Raw genomic sequence first — 23,409 nt, forward strand, 5'->3', positions numbered from 1 at the left:
AAGTGATAAATTAAAAAAAAGTTAAGCACAAATATTCTATTGGTGGTTTTGAAAGTTATGCTATCCGGTATTTTCAATTTTTTTTTCAATTTTATTTTTACTGTGAATTTACATGTAGGTATTAGTTAGAAAAAAAACTGTAAAATAAGAAATAAGTAAAAATTTAATAATATAAGCAATTTTTATATTTATTAGAAAAAAGTTAAGCCAAATCTTTACATAGAAAGATATTTTTTTTGCCCCCTTTTTTCATACTATTAAGGTACTGTCATTTAAGGCTATAAAAAAATTTGTAAAATTAGAGTTATTCAAGTTAATTATTAAGATTGATATAGCATTCTGATCTTGTTTACAAATGACTAATAAATAAGAAAGTAGAAAATATTTGATATCAAAATTAGTTTAAAATGTTACAGTAAATATTAGAAGTAAATTATTGAATACCTTCTAAAATATTATAATTAAATGGTGAATATTTTTAATTTGATTACACATTTTAAAATTGTCTGTAATAATTTCTTAATATCTTTTATAACTATCAAAAATATGAAATTTTATCAAAAACATAATCAAAAATATTATTCGTAAGAGTTAGAACTCAGTAAAGAGGTGAATATGTAAGTTAAAACTTATTTAATCTTTTTATTGCCAATTATTTAAAAGTTTTTGTTTTAAAAAATAGTGATTTTGGAAAATTTTAATCAAAGTATAATTGTTAATTTTAGTAAATAAAAGTCAAAATATATTAACATGCATATTATCGCAAGTTCTGCCAATATTTGTATTTGTTTTTTATTTTTTTACTTTTAAGAAGCTTAAAATATATGCAAATAGAATAAATAAAGAAAATTCTAGTGCTAAAATTAGCAATAAAAAAAAATATATTTTTTTTTTATTAATTATATTTGCTATTAATAGTTAAATTACAGCAAATAAATTATTTTAATTAGAAATTTTCTATTTTGCTTTTGCTTTAGTTATTTTTATCTTTTTGAATGTTTAAATAATAATTTGTGATTGTAATGAAAGTTTTAATTTACAACGCAACTCATAATAATAAATCTTTCAGACGATCAATTGATTGTAACTTTATTAATAATCAAAAAGAGTCGAATTTATTTTTTAATAAAAAAGTAAGGAAATTATGAGAGTAAATTTTAAGCTAATTAAAACTTGGAAAGACAAAAATAAATTAAAAATCAGATTTTCTTAATTTAATTTTTATCACAAATCCCAGATAACTTATAGATTTAGCCCTGATCAGTTGGTGAATTAATAATATTAAAAAAATAAGAATTAGGTCGAATATACATCTAGTATGCATTATCTGTAATTTTAACTATATTTTTCTCATAGATTATTTTAAAACCTTAATACAAAATACAACTTCTAACTAAAAGACCAACCAATATAAATATAAAAAGATTTTAATTCTAAAATATTTTCCAATTTTTTATACAAAATTTAAGATTTTTTTTATAAAAAATTGCCAAAATTTTATTTATTATTCATAGTTCCATAACTACATTTTTTAATAAAAGACTTTGATTTTCCAAAAAAAAAGAAAAGCTAATTTTTCTTAAAATATTATTTTTGGCTATTTCAAGACTTTACACAAGGAGATTTTAATTCTTCTCAAGAAGAACCTTCTTATTCCTCAATAACTAATTTAATATCTTCATCTTCACTTTCTTATTGTTCTTAGGCTTTTATGTTTTCAGAAATTTTTTCTATGCATTTTTATATATTGGTTTTTTTGAGAAGTAGTAGTAAGAAAAATACGGCTATATATGCACTTATAGCATAAGCCCACCATGCTCCCGGAGCTCCTAAATGTGCTACATGAACTAGAATAGCACTAAGCCCACTTCCAGTCATGAAGAAACAAGAAAAGAAAATCACATTAGCCCATTTTTCCTAACCAATAGTTCTTAAGACACACTAGCATATTCCCTGAAGATTGTCTCCAAACATAAAAAAGTAAATATAAATGTTATTAATTAGTTTAAAGTAATGCTCCATATCATCGTTAGTGCAGTATAACTTAACAAATAGAGGTTGAAAGCCTGCTCCTATTCCAATCATAATTATACTTAAAATTACAATGCTTATATATGTTAATTTAATAAGATTCTTAGATAATCTAACTTAGCCTGCTCCAACTGAATTACCTAAATAAGTGCCGATAGTCTGATTCAAAGCAATAGGCTGTTTTAAAAATAAAATATTTTAGTCTTAAAAAATTTATTTTATAATCAATCTTACAATCATATAGTAAAAAAGCATCAGAGAAACTTACGAAGAATGGGCAGCCATTTAGTCTTCATCATTTAAAAAGCCAACTATTACTGTTTGAAGCTCAAAAGAGAACCACTCTATGTAAGAGGATGCTCCAACTGAAATTGAAATCTTTAAGTATTCCCACCATCCTGAAAAGGCTTATCTACTAAATCCATTCCAAGTTTTTTAATATTTTTCTAATTTAAATTCAAAGAAATTTTAAAAAAGAAAAAAAAAAAATTCATAATTTAAAATAAAAAAATTTATTCTTACTTAGAAGAGTAGAAATTATGAAACTTGAAAGTAGAGTTAGCCCCTCTGTAATAGCCATTGACCAAGCTATTCCATTAATTCCAAGATCAGCTCTTATGCATAGCAAATACAACCAAAGTGGATGGAGAATATAAGCTACCACTGCACAGTAAGTGGGTATAAAATACTCTCTTTGACAATTTAAATATGTTCGAAAGCTTCTTTCTATGCATATTAAAAATATGAATAATAAAGAGAGCCTGCTGTATGTTTGTATCTCTATATTCGTATTAATTCCAATTAATTGAAGAACATCTCTTAAGTAGAAGAACAGAGGAGAAACAATTATAAGGTAAAGCTTTAATAATTAATATTAAATGTTTGGTTATTTAAAGGATTCAGATGAATATATTACTGTAAAGGAATATAATTCAAATTAAGTATATAATCTAAAAATAATTAGTAGAAGTTGTTAATTAATTAGTTTTTTACAATTAAATTATAATCTCAAATAAATAAATAAGGATATCAAATAATATTTAATCAAAATGTTTACTGTATTTATGTATAGTCCTCTTTAGAAGATGATGCCAACAAGTTCAAATTTTCCTGCTCCGTAAGCTTGAGATCCAAGTGCTTACATACCATAATTCATGGCATAAATAGAAGCAAATCCAAAAGCAGCGAAAAATGTACTTGCCAACCCAAAACCAGCCATTAAATCAGAGCTATCTTATAATCTCACAAAATACATATTGCAAATATAAGTGATAAAAAGTCCTGAATTATAAATGATATTCTACATAGAAAATACAATTAAATCAAATACTTTTTTAGGACCATTTTTCCATGTCATATCGTCATCAATATTGAAGGAAGTAAACCTTTCTTTCTTTTGTGGGGTTTACTCAACTTATTATTACTCGTTATTTTTATTGTTTAATATTTTTTCAATATCTTCATCACAGCTACCAACTAAGCTGTTTTCTATACTACTAAGGTTGTTGATTGTAACATCTCTTTTTTAAATGTTTTAATTAGATTTAACAGTTTTTTCAGGGCTTTAATTTGGATTCTCAATTAATTTTGAGTTTAAATCTGATTAGCTATTCATTTTTATTGTTACTCTAAAATTTCGAATAAGATTTATCTAATCTTTAGCTGAATTTATATAAATTAATATTAACTTTTAAGGAATATACATTCAATTTATGTATAAAAGAATTAAAAGTATAACAAAATAATTTGAGTATCTTTTGATTTTTACTTGAAAAATCTTAATTTTTTGATTAATGTTTATTTTTTTACCATGTTTATAAAAATCAAATCCAATTTTTAAATTATTTTAATATAAAAATCAATGAATATTTAGCAAATATTTAAACCAAAATAAAATTTGTGTTTTCAAATACAATGATTTTTTGATAAATGTAATTCAAGCAAATTCAAATTATTTAATGAAATTAATTAGGTAATATCTAATTGTTGTATTTAAAGACATTAAATGAATTTCTGATTTAATTATACTTTTATAAGCTATTAATCTTTTAAAATAATTTTTAATTTTACTTGAAAAGGCAATATATTTTTTAAAATTTACTATTAAAATGTTTCAATTAAAAATGTTTAAAAAATTAAAATAAATTTAATTAAAAATATTTCTTTTGCTTTTTAAAAATAAAAAATTACTCAAGTTTGTTTGTTTGCTATTCTTAATTAATGTTTTTACTAAAATTTTGTAAAAAAAATAATGATATTTCATAAAATATTTTTAATATGATATTAAAATGAATTTTAACTTATTTTTTTTAAAATAATTTAATAATAACTCATAATTTTCAAATTTTAAAAAATATTAAATAGTATTTTAATAATTAAATATATGATTTTATTAATCGAGTAAATTTTAACGAAAAATGAATTTTTAATTTAAATTATAACAAATTTAAATTATTTTTTATTAAGTTAATTTTTTTAAGAATTTAAATTGATTAAACAAACATATTATTTTAGTTTTTTTAAAAAAGATATCCCATTTTAAATTTTTTACTCATTCAAAAGATGTTTAGAAAATTAGAATTCAAAATAATTTAATAATTAGAATAAAGAGGAGTTGAATAAATCAGATAGATAGATAGACTGATAGAGATTCAATATGATTTTTAAAATTGATTACAGAAAGATTATGTTGTATTACTAACTCGTTTAGCTTGATAGATAGATAGATATTAATGATTGATTGAATGAATGAATTGTTATGCAAAGAAGAAGTGTTTTCAAATTTTTTAAATAGTATTACTTAATTTAAAAGATCTTTTTAATTAGAATGAAGAATAACAAATTATTAAATTAATTCAAAGTAATATTTGATTTCTATCCATTTACAGATCTTTAAATCAGTACATTTAGTTAGAATGTATTGTCATTTAATTTCTTTATAAAAATATTTCTTTATTAATAATTTAAGAATATTAATTTATATATATAATTCAAGCAATATAAACAATTATTAACTTATGAACGAATAGCTTAAGAGATCAGCTTCTTAGGTAAATTAAAGTAGCACTAGAGGTAATTAGACTCTTTTAATAAAGCCTCCTACAAGCCCGTTTATAGATAACGTTAAAAAGGAGCGCTTATATTCTCCTCCTATATAGCATAGGAGAGCTATTTAGCCATCATCTTCAAGTGCTATTTCTTCATCATTCACATCTTTATCGTCACTAAATGTATAAGAATCTATTCATACATTACTTCCTAAGCCTCCTCTTTCTGTGACAAACAGGCAGAGTCCAAGTTTATTGTAAGCTAATCCGACATTAGTTTCAGCTGACTTTTCAAGAGGCAACATAGTTTAATAAATCCATTAAAAGCTAATTCAATAGAGAAGCTTACCTATTTAGGAGAGGGGAGCTAACATAAGTTATAATGGCACAGCTAACCATGAGTAGTAAGGAAATTTAAAGTTAGTAAACAATATCAGAAATTCTTCTCCTATGCTAGCGAGAAGGAATATAAATTTATCAAATAGCATGAACAATAACAATAGTGGTAATAAATTAAGTAATAGCGCAAGTCATAATAATAGTATTGATGTAGTTGTCAACAATCCTCAAGAAAATATGCAGCAAGATATTGTTCTTTCAAATGAAAAAGAATATTTAAAAAGTTAGCTTCGATAGATAAATGAAAAATAAATATTTTTGACTACTTCACCTTTACCTGTTTAGCAATCCTCTTAGGGAAATTACGTAGTTAGTCCACCTCAATCTATTAGAATCACTACGAAATCAGATGTTTAATAATTTAATTCACCCATATCTCCTTAATATAACGGAATATAATAAACAACTCTCATGACTTCACCAACATAAACTGTGTACTCTCCATTATAAGTATAGAATTCATAAATAAGTTCTTAGAAATTTATTCCTTCAGCTTATCAGTAAACTGCTACGTTTGTGAAACAAAATATTACAAATAGAACTATTCAAGAGAATTAAATAAACTAAGGTTCTTAAGTAGTAAAAAAGCAAACTGCAAATCTCTCAGAATCAGCTTTAAAGCTTCTTGATACATACCAAAAATAAAAAGATATATTGTTTGAGAATAATTTAAACCAATAACCAGCACAAATAAGCAATAACACTAGTAAATATTAAAATGATGTTATTGGCGGAAACTCAATTTCTTAGTCAATTAAAAGTATTTCCTAAACCAATTACAGGCCAGCTTTATCTACTCCTAATATTATTTATCCATAATAGTAAACAAAAATATAATATCCTTCTATCCCTAATCAGTAAAATATTAGTAGACCTGTTACTTCTTTAGTTGAAACCTAGCTTAATATATAGAAACCAGAAAATATGCAGCCGCCTCTTGAAAAATAGAGAAGCTGCTCATAAAAAAATGGTTTAAATTAACAAACAAATAGTTAAGTTAATGCAATTAATTACTCTTCAATAACTTCTCAATTAGCTCCGGGGAGCTGTGCCTTAACAAAAATTATTTCAAGGCCTGTGACAACCAAAGAAGAAAAAGATTTAATTGAAGAATACAAACTCAAAAATAATCAAAGGTAAATAGATATTTCAATTATTAGTTTTAATAATTTATTTATTTTAAATTTAGAAGAAACTCATTTTCCTCCTCTGGTAAATCTAATACTAATTAGCTCCCCACAGTTTAAGAAGCTGCACTTGAGCAGTCTATGAGATTATCTAGTCTTCTTGTAAATACATCCGTTTTTAATTAAGCAAAAAATAGTGCAAGTTAATCAAGAGAAAATTCAGTTGAGTCAAATTCCTTTCAATAAAATGATGTATTAGCATAAAATAAATAAACTTTTTAGGATAATACAAGAAAAGTATCTCCTTAATCAAATAGTGAGTCTTATTAGCATTAATAATCGTCATGGGGTAACAGCTTAAATGGTTTCAGAGAATTTGGAAATCAAAATTAAATTATGGTTTATGAAGATTTCGATGCAGAGAAGGAAAGCATTGCTTTAAATGAAGATTTAGCAGTATAAACTGATTTTTGTTAAGAATAGTATGAAGTTACCAAAGAAATAATTAAAACATGCAGAGATGAAGAATAAAGAGAAGTAATCAAATCAGCATAGACTAACTATGTAGAAGAGAGTGATCACAATAATTAATTAAGCAATAATATTGATCAGACAAAATAATTAGAGTAAGAGATTCCAACAAAAGATGAAATAATTGAAGAGGACATCAATTAATTTAAAAAAGATTATTAAAATTAGAAAAAAGAAAGCAAATACAAAGATGCTCAAACTAGTCCAATTAGAACAATCAAAGCCAAATACTCCTCTCAAGAACTGTAAATATTATTTATTATTTTTTAATATTTATTTTTTTAAATAAAATCTTTTTTTAAATTTTTGATACTTTAATTAGAAACAGCTTAATAACTGATACAAATCTGTTTGAATCTAAAACTTTAGTTGAATCATAGTTTGTAATCACAGAAAGTAGTACAGTTTAAAATACTTAGTAAAATATAAGTGATAGCAATAAAAACGGAGTTAAGTTAAATACCCGCCATTCTGATAGAATAGCCCCCAGAAACAAAGATTTAAAATAAGAAATAGTGGATGAAGATTACATGAAAATCAGAAAAAAAGAAATATATCAATAAATAAAAGAGAAAAAACTTAACAAAAAAAGTAATAGCGGAACTACAAAGACTCCTAGAGGTAATAGCAATGCTAGATAGTAGAAGCCCTCAACACCAAACAATAAATAAACTGCTAACTTACAAATTACAGAAAAAATTATTGCATAAAATTAATCACCATAAACAAAAAGGGAATCAAGAATTTCTTTAGACAGTCTAAATTTGAATATGAATAATAATAATACTTAACAAAATTAATTGAAATAAAGCAAAAATTCATTTGATGTCAGTGTTTCAGATTCACAAACACAAAGTATTACTTCAGTTTAATAATTAGCTCTTTAGAAAAGAGATGAAATTCTTGATAAAATAAAGCACATTGACGAATAAATAATTAAACATTAAAAAATTCAAAACATGTAAAAAGATGATGATATTTCGCAACTCAAATAATAGAACAAAATGATTATCGCAAACAGCAATTTAGATAGCAATATTAATAATGCTTAATCTAATATATAAAATAGGAGTAGCCACATCTCATAAAGGTCTAATGTTGATGACACACCCATTAAAAAAATTTAGCAAAATAGCTTTCAGTTATAACCATCATCAGATAATAATATTTAATTACCGATATCTTAATAGCCTATTATAAATAAAAATGAGAAATAACAAATCAAGAGATCAGAATCTAATACTTCAATAAGGAGATAGGGATCTAATAAAAAAATAGAGGGATTTGTTATACAAAGTAATGAGGTTTCTCTATAATAATGCAATATGTCTAATCCTAATACAAGTGTTAGTACTACAGCTTAGGTAACTGCAAAAAATACACAATCTCAGAACTACTTGAATATTGGAACTAATAAATTTTTGAATCATTTCAAAGACTCTTTTGTTAATAAAAATTCAAAAATATCTGATTTCTCAAATGATATTACTTAAGCCTAGAAATAATTAATGAATAAGGGATATAACAAAAATTATAAATAATACACAAGTGCTGTCAGCTAGCCAACAAGTAGCCGTTCAACAAATAACATGTAAATTTATAATTTCAGTGAATATTTATTCAAAATTAAATTTTTTAATTAAATATAGAAAAAAGAAAGATTTGAAGATATCAAATTTTTTGGATAAAAGTTAAGAGAGCAGATAAACTTGCTAAAGCAGTACAACTGCAAATAAAAATAAGCACTTGAAATACGATTTTTTGTAGAAAAAACAAGAGGGAGAGTCAATAATTGATCTTTCAAAGTCAAAAAATAGTCTCAACTTCAACAATACTAAAGAAAATTTAGTAAATGAACCTTTAGGTGTTATCAATCTTTTTGAAATTAAAGTAAGATTTTTTATAAAAAATTTTCATAATTAATTTTATAATTTTCAGTAGAATAAAAAAAGAGATAGTAGTATTCTAAATAAACATTAATAAAGAGATGATGTTATTTATAGTTAATCCCCAACATAAAATCACTATTTTAGAGTAGCAGATAAATTGAAAGAATATGAAACCAAAGAATTTACATTAGATAGTAAAAAATATAATACATAATCAAGAAATAGAGATTAATAGAGCAATACAAAAGGAATAAGCATGGCAGATTATTCTGCAACTGACTATGAAAGTAAATAGAGTGCTAAATTTAATTCTGTACTTCAAGACATGAGTAACTTTCATTCTGATTCTAAAAACATCGGGTTTACGTTGATACCTCCAACATAAGTAAAGAAATCAAAATTTTGAATATAAATTTAAATATATTTAATAAAAACAAGGAATTGGATTTAGAAGCAGAGCACAACAAAAGATTAATGAAATAAAATAAAATATAAGAGTACAACAACAATCCCTATCTTCTCAAAAAAGAAGAAGAAGTAAGCTTTTAGGAAGGAAAATAGAATGTTTAAATAAAAGGAAATAAATACCAATTTAGCTTTGAGAATAATTTTGACCAAGAAGACAAAATTCCAAGCTGCTCATTTGCATCGAAAAATTATGAAGGTAATGGATTTGCTTATGATTTTTCTCCAATACCAGCTAAAAACAAAGTAGACGATAATCTCAGCGAAATTTCTCATAACTACCTCCAAGAACAATGTAAATAACATATATATTAATTATGTCAAATAAAAAGCATATTTTTAAATAAATAGAAGAATAGCTTACCTAGATGCAAGCAAAATAATTTAACCGACTTGAGAAATTAGAGGAAAAGCTTGCAAAAAAGAAATAGTAGTAGAACTATTGAAATGAATAAAATGTATCTCAAATTATGAAATATATTTATTTTAAAATTATATTATCACTTACTAAATAAATAAAAAGTACTATAATTTATTATATCTTAAGATTAACCAACACTTTATAAGTTCCTATTTATATATTTACTTATTTCCGTAATAATTAATTGGTTCAAATATTCAAACTATAATTGCTTTATCTTATTAAAAATTTGCAATAACCATTATCCTTTATTTTAAAAAATAGTTTTTGCTTTCTTTAATTCTTAATTTAATTTTAAGTTGTTAAGGATTGAAATTTTTTATTTACTCAATTGCGTTTGTTTTCATTCTTAAAAATTTTTCATTTTTATAATTTTTAAAAAATTAAAAAATAGTTTATTTTTAATTTGTGAAAAATAATTTATTTAATGAATTTAAAATGTTTACTAAAACAATTAAAAATAGTTATATAAAGTAGAAACACATTAATTAACTAATCTAATTATATAATTATAATTGAATTATACTTGAGTGGATATGACTTGTTTTTAATTTTATGCAATTAATTAATTAATTATTTATTTTATTTTTTGATTAAAGATAAATTAATTTACATTAATTATTCATTATAGCTAATTTTTTAATTTTAACAGTTTTTTCTAAATAAATGAATTATTTCTAAAGGTATTTATTCTTTAATATATTTTGTTTTGCAGTATTATATTATATATTATTATCATATTTTCAATATTTTGGTCTATTTAAATTATTTTTAGCATATATTATCTTATGAGAGTAGTATTTTCATATTTATTTAGATAGTTAGTTATCAACATTTTTTATTTAAACAGTTTTTTATATTTACTTTTATATCATACTATTGTTTTTACCTCAATCTTTTTTTCACATTTATTCTTACATTTGTAATACGAGCTATTTTAATTATAAATTGTTTTAATCTCCTTAAAAATATAAGAAATAAAAATAATTAATTACGCTTTTAAATTCTTAATAATCAAAATAGTTTTCATTTTTAAGCTTGTATTAAGAAAATAGAGTGTCAATTATATCTTTGAGCTAAAACTTTTTTATTTCATTATTTACAAGAAGGCTAAATACATTTTCTACATCTTGTTTGCTTATTACTCCATCTTCATCAGTATCATACACTTTAAAGTAAACTTAGTTGTTTGTTAAAAATGAATTAGTTAATTAATTAATTTATCCGTTAGTAGCTTTGTAAATTTGTTAGTAATTAAGAAAAATCAAAATTGAAAATAGAAAATAAGGAATTTATTTATTTATTTTTTTATAATTCATTACATTTTATCTTTGCTTCTTAGTTGTTGCTATTGAAAGTATTTAAGTTCTAAATTAATTTAATAGATTTGGTATTAAATACATTTTTGTTTCAATTTAATTTACTGATATAAATGTTGTGAAATCTACTGATGGGTTTATTTAAGAATGTGACAATGATTTTGCTACTCTCTCTCCTTTTTCATTTACAAAATTTGCTAAGTTTTTTATTTTTTATACGTTGGCTATATAAATAAATACCTAGTGGGTTCTAGCTTATTTCTGGTAATCTCTACATATCAAAGTAGTTAACATTTCCTTTACTAACTTTATCTAGCTTTTAATATTTCCTAAAAATCTTTCTCACATCTTTTTCATCAACTACATTGTATATGTTATTAAAAATGTAATTAATTTTTTGAAAACAAAATTTAATCCAAAAAAAAGATCAAAAGAGTATCAAAATCTATACAATTAGTGCATTAAGATATTTATTAAACTTCTAGAGGTGTTAATCCTACAGTATTCCCCATATTAGCTATATAATAAACTAACTCTTTTTATAATCAAATTGATACTGTTTAAGATAATATTTGTTTATGAAAATTTGATACTGGCTTTTTTCAATTATTTTAAAATTAAAAGAAAGATTAATAGATTTTTAGTTTATTTATTTGTTTGTTTGTTAATTCTTTTCATATGTATCTGTTATTGCTGATTAATTAATTAAATTTGGCATAAGTAAATCCTTTGCAATCAAACAACTTTCTTCCTAATTTAAAAATATTTTCTCAACAAATTGCATTTCATTAAAGCTTAGAATTAAAATATCTAAAATATTATCTTGTGTTGATAATCATTCTATTTAATGACTTTTTAAAATAAATTTAATTATTTTAAATTTTTTCTTAATTATTTAGAATTCTAAATTATTATTAATAATTAGTTTTAGAGCTTGCAACAATACTGATTAATCAATTAATTGATTAATGGATGATTAAAAGCTTTTACTATTGATTTTAGTTTGCATTTTGAACTGAGTAGAAAAGTGAAAATTAAGATAATTAATTTATAAGTAATTTATTTTTGTTTAAGAGAAGTTCAGAGAAGAATAGCAATGAACATTAGATACGGCGTTAAGCTTTTTAATAACTTTAATAAGATTTCTAAGCAATCACAAAACTTTAAGTAGGTCTTCAATCAACCTAAATTTTAGGCAGTTACCATTAAAAAAAATATGTATGAAAACTTCTTTTTTGATCTATGAAAATTCTTTCAATCATAATATTTCTCTCTGTATTAATGAATAAATAATTTACGATCAAATAAAAGGGAAAACAGCATTACTATTGCAAAGGATTCCGTTGCCCCCGCTTTAACTATTGCAACCCTCTTCACTGGCTTTAGACTTAATACTGGATGCTTCTGTCTTGATGATTCCCAAGGTTTCTATTATTTTTTATAAATTTTCCAAAAAATAATCTAACATTGTTAAAATTAGATGATGAAGGTAAATGAATAAATTTGTTTTAAATATCAGAAGAAATAGCATAGATTTACAAACTTTAGCAGAAAAAGACAATTAATGATAATGCATATATAATAATGAAACTAAATAGCACAAATAAATTAAAAAATTTTAGAAACTAACTTAAGCACAACAAAAATATTATTTTTGAAATCTTATATTAAACACTTTATAATTCTACCGACCTTTGCATTAATAGATGATGGTAAATATAATTTAATTTAAATAGAAAATTCTAGATTCACTTTTAAAATTTAAAACGAAATTATAGGCGCAAGTTCAAGAAACTCAGACGGGAATACCTGAGAGTGATTTAGCATAACTCGCTAATGAAGCTTTGATACCAAGAGATGAGATTTAACTAATTAATTGACCCATTATACTTCGTTTAATATATAAATTTTTTATATTTGTAAGATTTAAAATCTCTTGGGATCCAAATATTTAAATGTAATTAAAAAATTAATTTCTTATTTACGGTAAAATAGTGATTCATAATATCAAAAAAAAATCATATAATAACTGTTTAAATAAATAATTTATTTTTTTACAGTATTCAAATAAGCTCACATTTTCAAAAAATATTTGCATTTATTAAGTCTAAAAAGTACAAAAATGCTAAAATTGTTTTAAATGTTAAAAAAAATAACAAAACACATAAAATTTTGATAATTTATTTAAAAACATGTATTTAAAATGATAAATAAGAAATAAAATAATTTTGAATTATATTTTTAAGGAATTTTAACTAAAAAAATTTTATTCAGTTTATCCCTAATAAATTTACATAAATGAAAATAAAACAAGTATATATACAAATAAATCATTAAACTGTTATAAAAAACCCAAATTAGAATTTTTCAATAAATTTTCATTTATTTTAATCATTTTAGTTTTCATTATTTTTCTATTTATCAAGCTCGTATTCTTTAATATATATGTCTATTAATTTCAATTTTTCTTTTCTGCTAATTGTGCTTGGTTTTCCTAATTTTATTTATTAGTCTTTTGAGAAATTATAACCTAGTTGTAACAGTTTCTAGCCAACTTTTGCTTAGTTCATAGAATCATCAGCTCCACAGTGCTTTTAACCTTCAAATTTCATATCTAGAATTTAAAGCATTTGGGATAAAGATGAAGGAGCTTTATTAGCTATTTCAACAGGGAAAACAGATTTAAGACAAATGTATTTCTCAAAAATAGGTGGAACTTTTATTTTCTTAAAAGAGGTTTCATTAAACAGAAATGTTGAATCACTATCACAGTCATAAATTACAGCACATTTATCTATACCTACTTTTAGATATTTTTCTAAGAAGTTTTATACATTTACTAGTACTTATTAAAGAATAGGGGCATTTTTAACTTAAGTATCAGTAATTTTTGTTAATCTAGTTATAAATTTTGTTATATTATTGCTTGGTTTAACATAGGAAACAAAAGAATCTACAATTTCTTTACTATTTACATCAATAACATGTAATGGAAATTCAATTATTTCAAATTTTTTATTAAAGAAATTGCACTCAAAATCAATGAAAAATAAATACTAGAAATCATTCTACCCAACATTTTTTTTCATTCTGCTAATTCCTGGAAATTTCTATGCTCCACAAGCTTAACAATTTTACATATCCCATTGAATTTTTACTTTACAGCCTTTACAAATCCAATATACATCTTTAAAGTTATTTTAATTATTATTTTTCTTCTTTTTTTAATTTTGATTTTATAAGTTTTAGTTATTTTCTTATTAATTATTGCTTTGAATACAATTTTTTTACCCATTTTTCATTTATTTATCCATATTTTTTTACTGATCTTTTTGTTGCATTTCTTAAACAATAATTTTATCTCTCTTATTCTACTCTTCCATTTTTAAAAAAATTTAATCTTCTTGAACTTTTATTGGGTTAAATTAATTGTTTATTTATTTATTTTGATTGTTTTGCTGACTTTAAAAATTGTGATTACTACCTGATTATTATATTATTTAATTATTATTATTATAAACCTATTTATCTAAGATTTGGTTATTTACTTTAAAGTACTATTATTTTTTAGGAACATTTACTATTTTTTATTAGTCATATCTATTTACCTAGTAATTTTATTGATATTATTATTAGTTGAAGTTGAAGCTTTTTTAAGCTTAAGAAACTTAATATTATTTCTAAAAACCTTTGTTATTGATTAAATTATCTAGTTCCTATAAATTTCTGATAATATCTTGGTCATTTTTACTTTAATATTAGATATTTGTATTTACCTAATAATTTTATTGATATTATTAGGTGAAGTTGAAGCTTTTTTAACCTTAAGAAACTTAATCATAGTTCAAAAAACTTTTGTTATTGATTAAATTATCTAGTTCCTATAAATTTTTGATAATATCTTCCTAATTTTTGCTTTATTATTAACTATTTCTATTTACCTAATCATTTTATTAACATTATTAGTTGAAATTTTAGTTTTTTTAATCAGAATCTTAATTTTAGTTCTAAACATTTTTGTTATTGATTAAATTATTTAGTTCCTATAAATTTCTGATAATGTCTTCCTCATTTTTGTTTGAATAACTCAACTAGTTGCTTTATTATAAGCTCATATTATAATTTTAATTATTTTCTAGCTGATTAAAATATTCATTTCCATTTTATTATTTTCTTACATAAAAAACCTATTGATTTTGTTTACTTGGTAATTAATCAGTTGCTTGTTGATTTTTTCTCACATATTAAATGTGGTTTTGCTGCTTGTTTTAAAATTTTTCATAATTGTTATTCTTCATTTGAATATATTTCTAAAGTTTTTATTGTTTGTGTAGTTTATTTTTTTAATAATTGTGTGTTTGATAAAATAATTAAATAATTGATTTTTAATTTTTTTAATAATAAAAGATATAGTTTGCTCAATTTAATTTAAGACACTTTAAAAATAAAAGAATTTCATTTAAATTCTGTACATTTCTTATCCTATATTCTTCTTTTACTTAATAATGGTACAACATTTATTCAAATAAAATTTCTATATGAATTTTTTATAATTTTATTAGAAATAAAATCATTAAATTAATTTTCTGTCTACTTGATTTACTATGGCTTATTTAGTGTAATAGACACAAATTCTTTTAGACTAGACTCTTTAGTACATTTTTATAAAATAGTTTTAATAATTCAAATATACCATAACTCTCACAAAATCCGAAATTTATCAAAACAAATCTTTTTATTAAAATCTAGTTTTCATTAGGACCAGGTATTTAAAAAAATATCTACAAAAAATACTGAATTACACATATAAAATACATTATATATGTATGTATTTATTTATTTAGTTATTTCACTTAATAAAATAAATGCATTAACTTTATAATTAAGAACAAAATTATTTATTTATTTTTAAAAAATTTTTGGTAAATATTTCTAATAATAATATTAAGAATAAGCATTATTAATAAATAAAAATAAACTATTTTAAATTAAACAATATATTTTTATGTTGCCTTTTTCTCTCTTTTTTGAAAGAGAATATTATGTAATTTAATTTTAATCAATATCTACTATAGCAAACAAATACTACTAAGTTTTAGGAGTTTTTGAATGAAAACTCAATATTTGCAGGAACGAAGTAGGTGTCTCCTTTAAGTATATTAACACTATTTTCTTCATCGACATATGCTACAGCTTAACCTTAAATAACTATGAATATGCTTCCACTTTCTAATTTAACTGTTTTTTAGAGGTCTCCTTCTTTTGATGAGATTTTAAGACAGCTAAAATCTTTGTAGTCTTCTGGGCTATACAATTCAATAATTTAACCTTTATTTTTATCTTCAAAAGTAACTTTTTGGCGAAGAATTGATGGATCTTTCATTTCGTAGGTAAGCATCTAAAAATTATTAATAACTAATTAGATATAAAAAATTAAATTTGTAAATATACGTTGCATAGTGTGACTTTATCCTTGAATTTTGGAGTTAGACCTGCTCTAACTACGTTATCAGACGCAGCCATACCTATTTTTAAAAATCAAATTATAATTTATCATTAATTTATATGATAATTTCTAGTGTAATATTTATTTTTTACATTCAATGCAATCTCCTGATATGTAAGCATGAGGTTCATTAGCTGCCATGACAAGACAATCACCTTCCTTCATTTTAAAATAATTGAGTAAATAGCTAACAAAAATTCCAACGTCGTTTGGATATTACTCATTTAGTTTGATAACCAATAGATCTCTTTCATTTTTATCTTGCTTAAGTTAAACTCTATTAATTAATTTTTTCACTTATTCTGTTATGTGGTCTTAAGAAGCGTCAAATAAAGCAGTAAATATACTTTTAAGATCTTCTTTAGATTTATTTGAAACAAATTTATCAATTAGTTCTTGATTGTTTATAACCTCTTTGAGTTCAGGAGTAGCTTTTAGATTTTCAACTATCTCATCAGCCTTACAAAAGTTACATAGGGCTTCATAATCAGTCAAAGCTATGCACATTTCAGGTTTGTGGTTAGGATCTTTATAAATATTTGGAAATTCTTTAAATAGTTTTTTAGCTAACTCAATATCTGGGTGAGCTTAAATACTTAAAGCCTTGTTAACACTTAATATTTTAAACAAGAAAGGCAGCTAATCTTATAAATTATACTTTTCTTTTACTTCTTTGCCTAAGTAAGCATCCGGTTATGTAGCTATCAGATCCCCTAATTTAACTTTCTAATTATTTTCTGTAATTGCTATTGAAGGACAGTTTACATGTGTGCCCATCCAAAGTTCAGCGTATGCTTAGTTTAATTATAAACTTTCATTCCAACATTTGACCATCTGATAAACTTAGCTGCTTTCTCCAATTTTACCCCATTCATAATTTTAGTATCCAGCTAAAATTTTGAAAAGCTTTTTATTTATTTTGTCCATTTGATTTAAGGAATATGCTAATTAAATAAATATCTTTTTATTGTTTATATATTCTATCTATTTTAAAGTAATCAAATCAAGTTAATAGGATTTTTAATCATAGAACTTTCAACAATAAATAAATTTTTAAATTTATCAATAAACTATTTTTTTTCAAAAAATAAATAAAAAAATATTTTCTCATTTTTAATAAAGTAAATATTTTGATCTCGATCTTAATAATATTATGATTTTTAATAAAATAATTAATTTGTTATTAATTATTCATAAAATAGTGTTTTACCTGCTTTTTGATATAATAACTTAACTAATCCTTTAAATTATATTGTGTTTTTCTTAAAATAACTTGTTATAACAACTTATATTAAAATATTTATTTAAATTATTGTAAAACTTGAGGCAATCAATAATACTAAATATTTAATATGCTTAATTCTTAAAAATTAATTTAAAGTGAATTAACAAAGCTCATCTAAATCCTAAATTATTTTAAATTTTATTTATCATTTATAGTTATTAGTTAGCTCATTTATCTTTTAGATTCCTCCTACCTATCCTATTAACCCCAAAAATTATTTTCAAATAAGAGTATGAAATGGGAGAGGGTTCTCATTTATATGGATTGGTAATATTTATAAAATTACAATTAAATAGTTAATTATTTAGTATAGGATTTATAAAATACATAAACAGATGCATGCTGATCATCAATACAATATAAAGCTAATTTAGCCAATTTATAAATTGCAAACAAATAAATTATTAGCGAAAATTATAATATTAGGGTTTTAATTCTTATACAAATATCAACAAATTAGCAACAGGAATTTAAGGATACCTTGAAATTTGGCATTTAGGAGTAATTCTATCAATAAATAGTTGCAAATGGCTTATAAAGGAATCAACGGAGAAAATTCATATAACAATAAGGAATCTCTAATCGAGGAGTAGAAGGATGTAGTAGACTAACCCTCATTAATATTTCGAAATAATAGTTCTCGAGCAGGAGTTCGCAATAATAAAGACAATAATAATATCTCTCTTGATATAGAGGGAAATAAATCTAATTCAGGAAACTCTTTTAGCAGTTAAAGCAAATAAAATTAAAGATAAAAAGATAACAGCCAAATAAAAATGCATAATTCCTCTTAATCTAGTAGCTTCCTTACAATACCAAGAGATGATACGAGTTAAATAGTTGTAAATGAAAAATATAAATAAAATGTAATTAGAAATGAATAATGTATACACGTCAAAGAACCTTTACTCAAAGTGAGACCAAAATAAGAAGCAAACTATAAATTGACATTCTTCCAAAAATTAAAAAATTTAATTGGCAATCCAGATCCTTAGAAAGTTGAGAGATAAATATACATAAATGGAGATATATTTCCACAGAACTATTAAATAAATTAAATTAAAAATTCAAAATATTCTCTTTTAACATTCTTGCCACTAGTTTTATGGAATCACTTCTAAAATTTTATGAACCTTCTATACCTTATAATCACTATATCTTAGTTTATATACGACTTAAAGGTAGGATATGTCTATACTTATCTCTCGCCTGTCATTTTTATTGTTTTTCTAGTCATGGCTCGAGAAGGTAATTAATTATTCAATATTAGTTAGTATGTATCTCTCAATTTATCTAATAAGAGATATATATATATTCTATTTTTAACTTTAGGTTAGCAATAAATATTTTCTCTTTTAAATCATAAAAAACCCATCAAATTATGGTAAATAAAAGAAAGTAAGCTGAAGTGCAATCAACACCTCTAAGCTTAACTTTTAATGTTTGGCTAACCATAGATTTAGAAAATAATTAATAAATCACAAGATTTTAAGATTGTGTTTTTTTAATTAAATTCTCATATTTTCAACAGAATTTTATTTAATTATCGCTAAAAACTGAGTTTAATTACATATATTTTTTAAAAAATAAAAGTATATGATAATATTAAAATATTCGTGCAAGATAGTAAATACAACCAGACAGTTTTTAAAGTGCTCAATTATTAAAATTAATTTCAAGAAGTTAAAATCCAAGAACTAAAAATCGGTTAGATAATTGAGCTGTAAGAAGGATAACCAGCTCCAGCAGATTTACTAATTTTGTATTCTAGGTAAACTAATTTATATCTAGAAGAAATTTATATATTTTTTTATATAAAAATAGCAATATAAATGGTAATATTTTAATCAAGACTGACCATTTTGATGGAAAAACAAAATAAATTTCAAGAAAGGCTATTAATTATTTTTAGTAAGATATAAAAAAACGTTAAAATGATTATCTTCAACTAATTGATACAGATGGTTATGTTGAAATTCCACCACCATCAGCAAACTATAGCTAATTCGAAGCTACTTTCTATCTTAATGATGGATATAGTAAGTATAATGAAAAAATTACAATTGAAAATGCAATATGGCAAAATAGTACAGTATCAAATGGATTTATTTTAGGTAAATAGATTAATGTTAAGAAGTATTCAACTTAATAATTTTTTTTATCACCAGGTTTGATTATTTACACAGGATCTGAAACAAAAACAAACATGAACATGAAATCGCCAAGATTTAAAATAGGAAAATTTGACTTAGAAGCCAACTTTTTAATGAAAATATTTTTCTTAATAGTTATTTTTTATTCATGCTTGATTGTGATTATTAAAGGAAACATAATGAGTTCTATAAGAATAGTAATTGATTTTATAAGGTAATTAAATAATTGACTTACAACTGAGATATATAATTCTAATTCATTTATTTATTTTATAGATATTTAATTTTACTCTGTAATATTATTCCGGTTTGCTTAAAAATAAATCTTGAAATGGTCAAAATCTATTTTACATTTAGAATCAATAATGACCCAGACATGGAAGGAGTTAACTTTAAGGATTAAGTAAAAAAAATAACTTATATTAAATTCAACATTATTGTAATTAATTAATTAATTAATTAATTTTATTTTACATAGAATATACCTGAAGAATTAGGGCGAGTTTAATTCTTATTAGCAGATAAAACAGGAACTTTAACAAAGAATGAAATGATTTTTAATAGAGTTGCTTTAGAATAAGCAACTTACACTCATGAAGATATGATTGTCATGCAGTCTATTATTATCAATTAGTGTTAAAGATACTTAGAGCCTCTGGCAAATTATCAGCTCACTTCTTCAAATGTAATAAAACTTAAATCGTTCTTATTTATTGATTTTTAATTTTAAATAGACCTAATCAAATGATTATAAATTTTAGAAGCGTGCTAAAGAAGAAATATTTAGAGATTTAGTTAATGCAATGTGTATTTGTAACACTGTATCACCTGGGATAGAGCTAATATCAAGATAGAGTAAATATTTAGGTGAATCATAAGAAGAAGGTAAATAAATAAATATCTTTAGATTGATTATTTATTTGATTTATACTTAAATATCTTAGTGGCATTTGTAGAATTTGCTGAGTAATTAGGTATTAAATTGGTGACAAGGAATGAAGATACTATAGGGATAGAAAACTGTAGAGAAAATAAAGATTACTATTAAATACTAGACTTATTTGAGTTCTCTTCAGAAAAAAACAGGATGGGAATCATAGTTAAGCATTTGAGTAGCTAAAAAATTATATATTATGTAAAAGGATCAGCTAGAGAGATGTCAGAACTTGTAATTGAGTCATCAAGAAAATTCATAAATGAAGAAAGCTCAAATATCGGAAGTGAAGGAATTAGAGTCATGGTATTTGCATAAAAGTAAATAGACTAAAATGATTACAATAAATGGAAATAAGCATAACTAAATAAGAACATAAACGTTAACATGAGCTCTCCTTTAATGAGAAATAATATTTAAAACGCTTCCCAAATGTTTGATTAATTTGAAAAAGATATGGAATTTTTAGGTATAGTTGGTGTAGAAGATTAGCTTAGAGATGGTGTTTAATAAACTATAGAAACTCTAACATTAGCAGGTATTTCAGTTTGGATTGTATCTGGTATGTTTAATTTTGTTTATTTTAATTAAAATGAAATTATCTTTTTCTTAAAAAGGTGACAGTATGCAAACAACTATAAGTGCAGCTATTTAATCTGGAATCAAATAAAATGATTAACATTTTAACATAGTCAAGAAAGTTTACGACGATATAGATATAAAAGCAAAGCTTATGTACATAAATAGTGACAGAAACTCTAAAAAATAAATATTAGTTATGGATGGATAATCTCTAAGTGTAGCAATGGAAGTTGATAAAAAGTAGCTTGTTAATGTATGCACAAGGGCTGCATCTGTCCTTTTATGCGAGTAAATAAAAAAATAAATAAATGATCAATTTAAAATTTCAAAAAAAAATTAAAACATTCCTAAAATAAATGGATAATATTAAAAAATAACATCAATCAAATATGCATTTCAATATTAAAAAAAAATTTATCCTTGATGAAGATGAAGAACAAGAATAAATAATTTATTATTTTTTAAATTAAAAACTTGTTAAGAATAAATTTTTTAATAATATTTTTCTAAAAATAACTTTAAAACATACAGATGCACTCCTCAATAGAAGCACTAGATAATAGATCTAATTAAATAGTATACTGATTATAGAATTGCGGCTATAGGAGATGGAGCAAATGATGTTGGAATGATATAAAGTGCTCACTTAGGAATTGGTATAATTTTTTTACTTTTTTTTTTTAAAAATGAAATTCTATTTTTTACAAATTAGGAATAAGTGATTCTGATAATAAATTGGCATAGCTGGCTGCAGATGTAACTATTCCTGAGTTTTATTACTTAAATCAGCTATTATTATGGCATGGAAGGTGTTACAAAAAAGCTGTCTCTTTGTGTTCTTTTGTATATTAAAGAGGGTTAGTAATTGCTTTCATCGAATTGATTTTTGTCGGAGTATTTTACACTATTACAATATAAATATTTAATGCTTAATTACTACTCTGTTATGCTACCATATTTACTATTTTCCCAGTGCTAACACTAGTTATGGACTCAGATATAGATGTAATCACAATTAAACTAAGTATTTGTTAAATTAAATTATAAATATTAATAAAATATAGATAAACACATGTATCTCATTTCCTCAACTTTACAAATCAGCTTTAAAAGGAAGACATTTAAATCTAAGAACATTCTTTTCATGGATCTGGAAAGCTGTTTATCAAGTAAAAAATTAATTTTTAATTTTGTAAAAATACTTTATTAATATTTTTGAATTGAATTAAAATTAGGCTACCGTTTTGATGATGCTAATATTCACTTTCTTCTAAAGATAATACTTTTTGAATATAGAAACATTTGTTCTTTTTGAATTAATATTCACAGAGTATTTTATGATTTTCTCTAAAATTTACTAGGTAAATTAATCAAAATTAAATTAAATTTAACTATGTAAAAAATTGTATTAATACAAAGATCAAAAAGATAAAATGGATCCAGGCATTATTTATAGGTATTTCGCTGATAATCTATCTTTTAATACTAATTTTCTTATAGCCTTAGTTTGATATAGGAAACATATGGACTTTATAAACAATTGGAATACTTTTATTGATAATTTTAATAGCATTAATCCCTATGCTTGTAATTCACCTCTTAAGAATGAAAATAGAGCCCACAGATGATGAGAAGGTTTTAAGAAGTGCACTTAATAGAGCTAGCTCAGAGTAACTATCTCAATGAAAATTTTCTCAAGTTGGAGTAATATAATAAACTA

The 23,409-nt window shown here is 23.0% G+C and overlaps 7 protein-coding genes across 7 annotated transcripts; 3 read left to right on the plus strand and 4 right to left on the minus strand. All coding sequences in view use genetic code 6, as the record gives it.

The window, feature by feature from the left end:
• Positions 1-1,635: 1,635 nt before the first annotated feature.
• Positions 1,636-3,646, minus strand: TTHERM_00684680 (MATE domain protein; the record flags this gene model as incomplete). Its single annotated transcript, XM_001025169.2, has 4 exons — positions 1,636-2,208; positions 2,266-2,477; positions 2,554-2,890; positions 3,089-3,646. 4 exons carry the CDS (start codon positions 3,644-3,646, stop codon positions 1,636-1,638), a joined length of 1,680 nt encoding a protein of 559 aa, XP_001025169.2.
• A 1,348-nt stretch (positions 3,647-4,994) lies between these two features.
• TTHERM_00684690 (hypothetical protein) lies at positions 4,995-9,935 on the plus strand (the record flags this gene model as incomplete). The annotated part of the gene is made up of 7 exons (XM_001025170.3): positions 4,995-6,613; positions 6,667-7,380; positions 7,458-8,726; positions 8,785-9,025; positions 9,077-9,409; positions 9,463-9,784; positions 9,841-9,935. Exons 1-7 carry the CDS (start codon positions 5,049-5,051, stop codon positions 9,933-9,935), a joined length of 4,539 nt encoding a protein of 1,512 aa, XP_001025170.2. The 5' UTR covers positions 4,995-5,048.
• An 877-nt stretch (positions 9,936-10,812) lies between these two features.
• TTHERM_00684700 (calcineurin regulatory subunit B, putative) lies at positions 10,813-11,741 on the minus strand (the record flags this gene model as incomplete). Its single annotated transcript, XM_001025171.3, has 6 exons — positions 10,813-10,842; positions 10,906-11,090; positions 11,233-11,278; positions 11,335-11,405; positions 11,470-11,589; positions 11,681-11,741. 6 exons carry the CDS (start codon positions 11,739-11,741, stop codon positions 10,813-10,815), a joined length of 513 nt encoding a protein of 170 aa, XP_001025171.2.
• A 584-nt stretch (positions 11,742-12,325) lies between these two features.
• On the plus strand, positions 12,326-13,042 carry TTHERM_00684710 (hypothetical protein; the record flags this gene model as incomplete). The annotated part of the gene is made up of 5 exons (XM_001025172.2): positions 12,326-12,447; positions 12,541-12,653; positions 12,710-12,718; positions 12,936-12,941; positions 13,008-13,042. The coding sequence occupies 5 exons, from the start codon at positions 12,326-12,328 to the stop codon at positions 13,040-13,042; spliced, it is 285 nt and encodes a 94-aa protein (XP_001025172.2).
• A 565-nt stretch (positions 13,043-13,607) lies between these two features.
• On the minus strand, positions 13,608-15,527 carry TTHERM_00684720 (exonuclease; the record flags this gene model as incomplete). Its single annotated transcript, XM_001025173.1, has 1 exon — positions 13,608-15,527. One exon carries the CDS (start codon positions 15,525-15,527, stop codon positions 13,608-13,610), a length of 1,920 nt encoding a protein of 639 aa, XP_001025173.1.
• A 761-nt stretch (positions 15,528-16,288) lies between these two features.
• TTHERM_00684730 (mannose-6-phosphate isomerase) lies at positions 16,289-17,662 on the minus strand (the record flags this gene model as incomplete). The annotated part of the gene is made up of 3 exons (XM_001025174.1): positions 16,289-16,627; positions 16,681-16,754; positions 16,828-17,662. The coding sequence occupies 3 exons, from the start codon at positions 17,660-17,662 to the stop codon at positions 16,289-16,291; spliced, it is 1,248 nt and encodes a 415-aa protein (XP_001025174.1).
• Positions 17,663-18,547: 885 nt separating this feature from the next.
• Positions 18,548-23,375, plus strand: TTHERM_00684740 (phospholipid-translocating P-type ATPase, flippase family protein; the record flags this gene model as incomplete). The annotated part of the gene is made up of 14 exons (XM_001025175.2): positions 18,548-19,268; positions 19,614-19,791; positions 19,845-20,134; positions 20,189-20,387; positions 20,450-20,576; positions 20,652-20,858; positions 20,908-21,058; positions 21,118-21,669; positions 21,725-21,977; positions 22,221-22,345; positions 22,402-22,694; positions 22,754-22,858; positions 22,925-23,050; positions 23,109-23,375. 14 exons carry the CDS (start codon positions 18,548-18,550, stop codon positions 23,373-23,375), a joined length of 3,594 nt encoding a protein of 1,197 aa, XP_001025175.2.
• Positions 23,376-23,409: the final 34 nt, after the last annotated feature.

The sequence above is a fragment of the Tetrahymena thermophila genome, assembly GCF_000189635.1.
Source record: "Tetrahymena thermophila SB210 genomic scaffold scf_8254365, whole genome shotgun sequence".
Classification (NCBI taxonomy): domain Eukaryota; phylum Ciliophora; class Oligohymenophorea; order Hymenostomatida; family Tetrahymenidae; genus Tetrahymena; species Tetrahymena thermophila.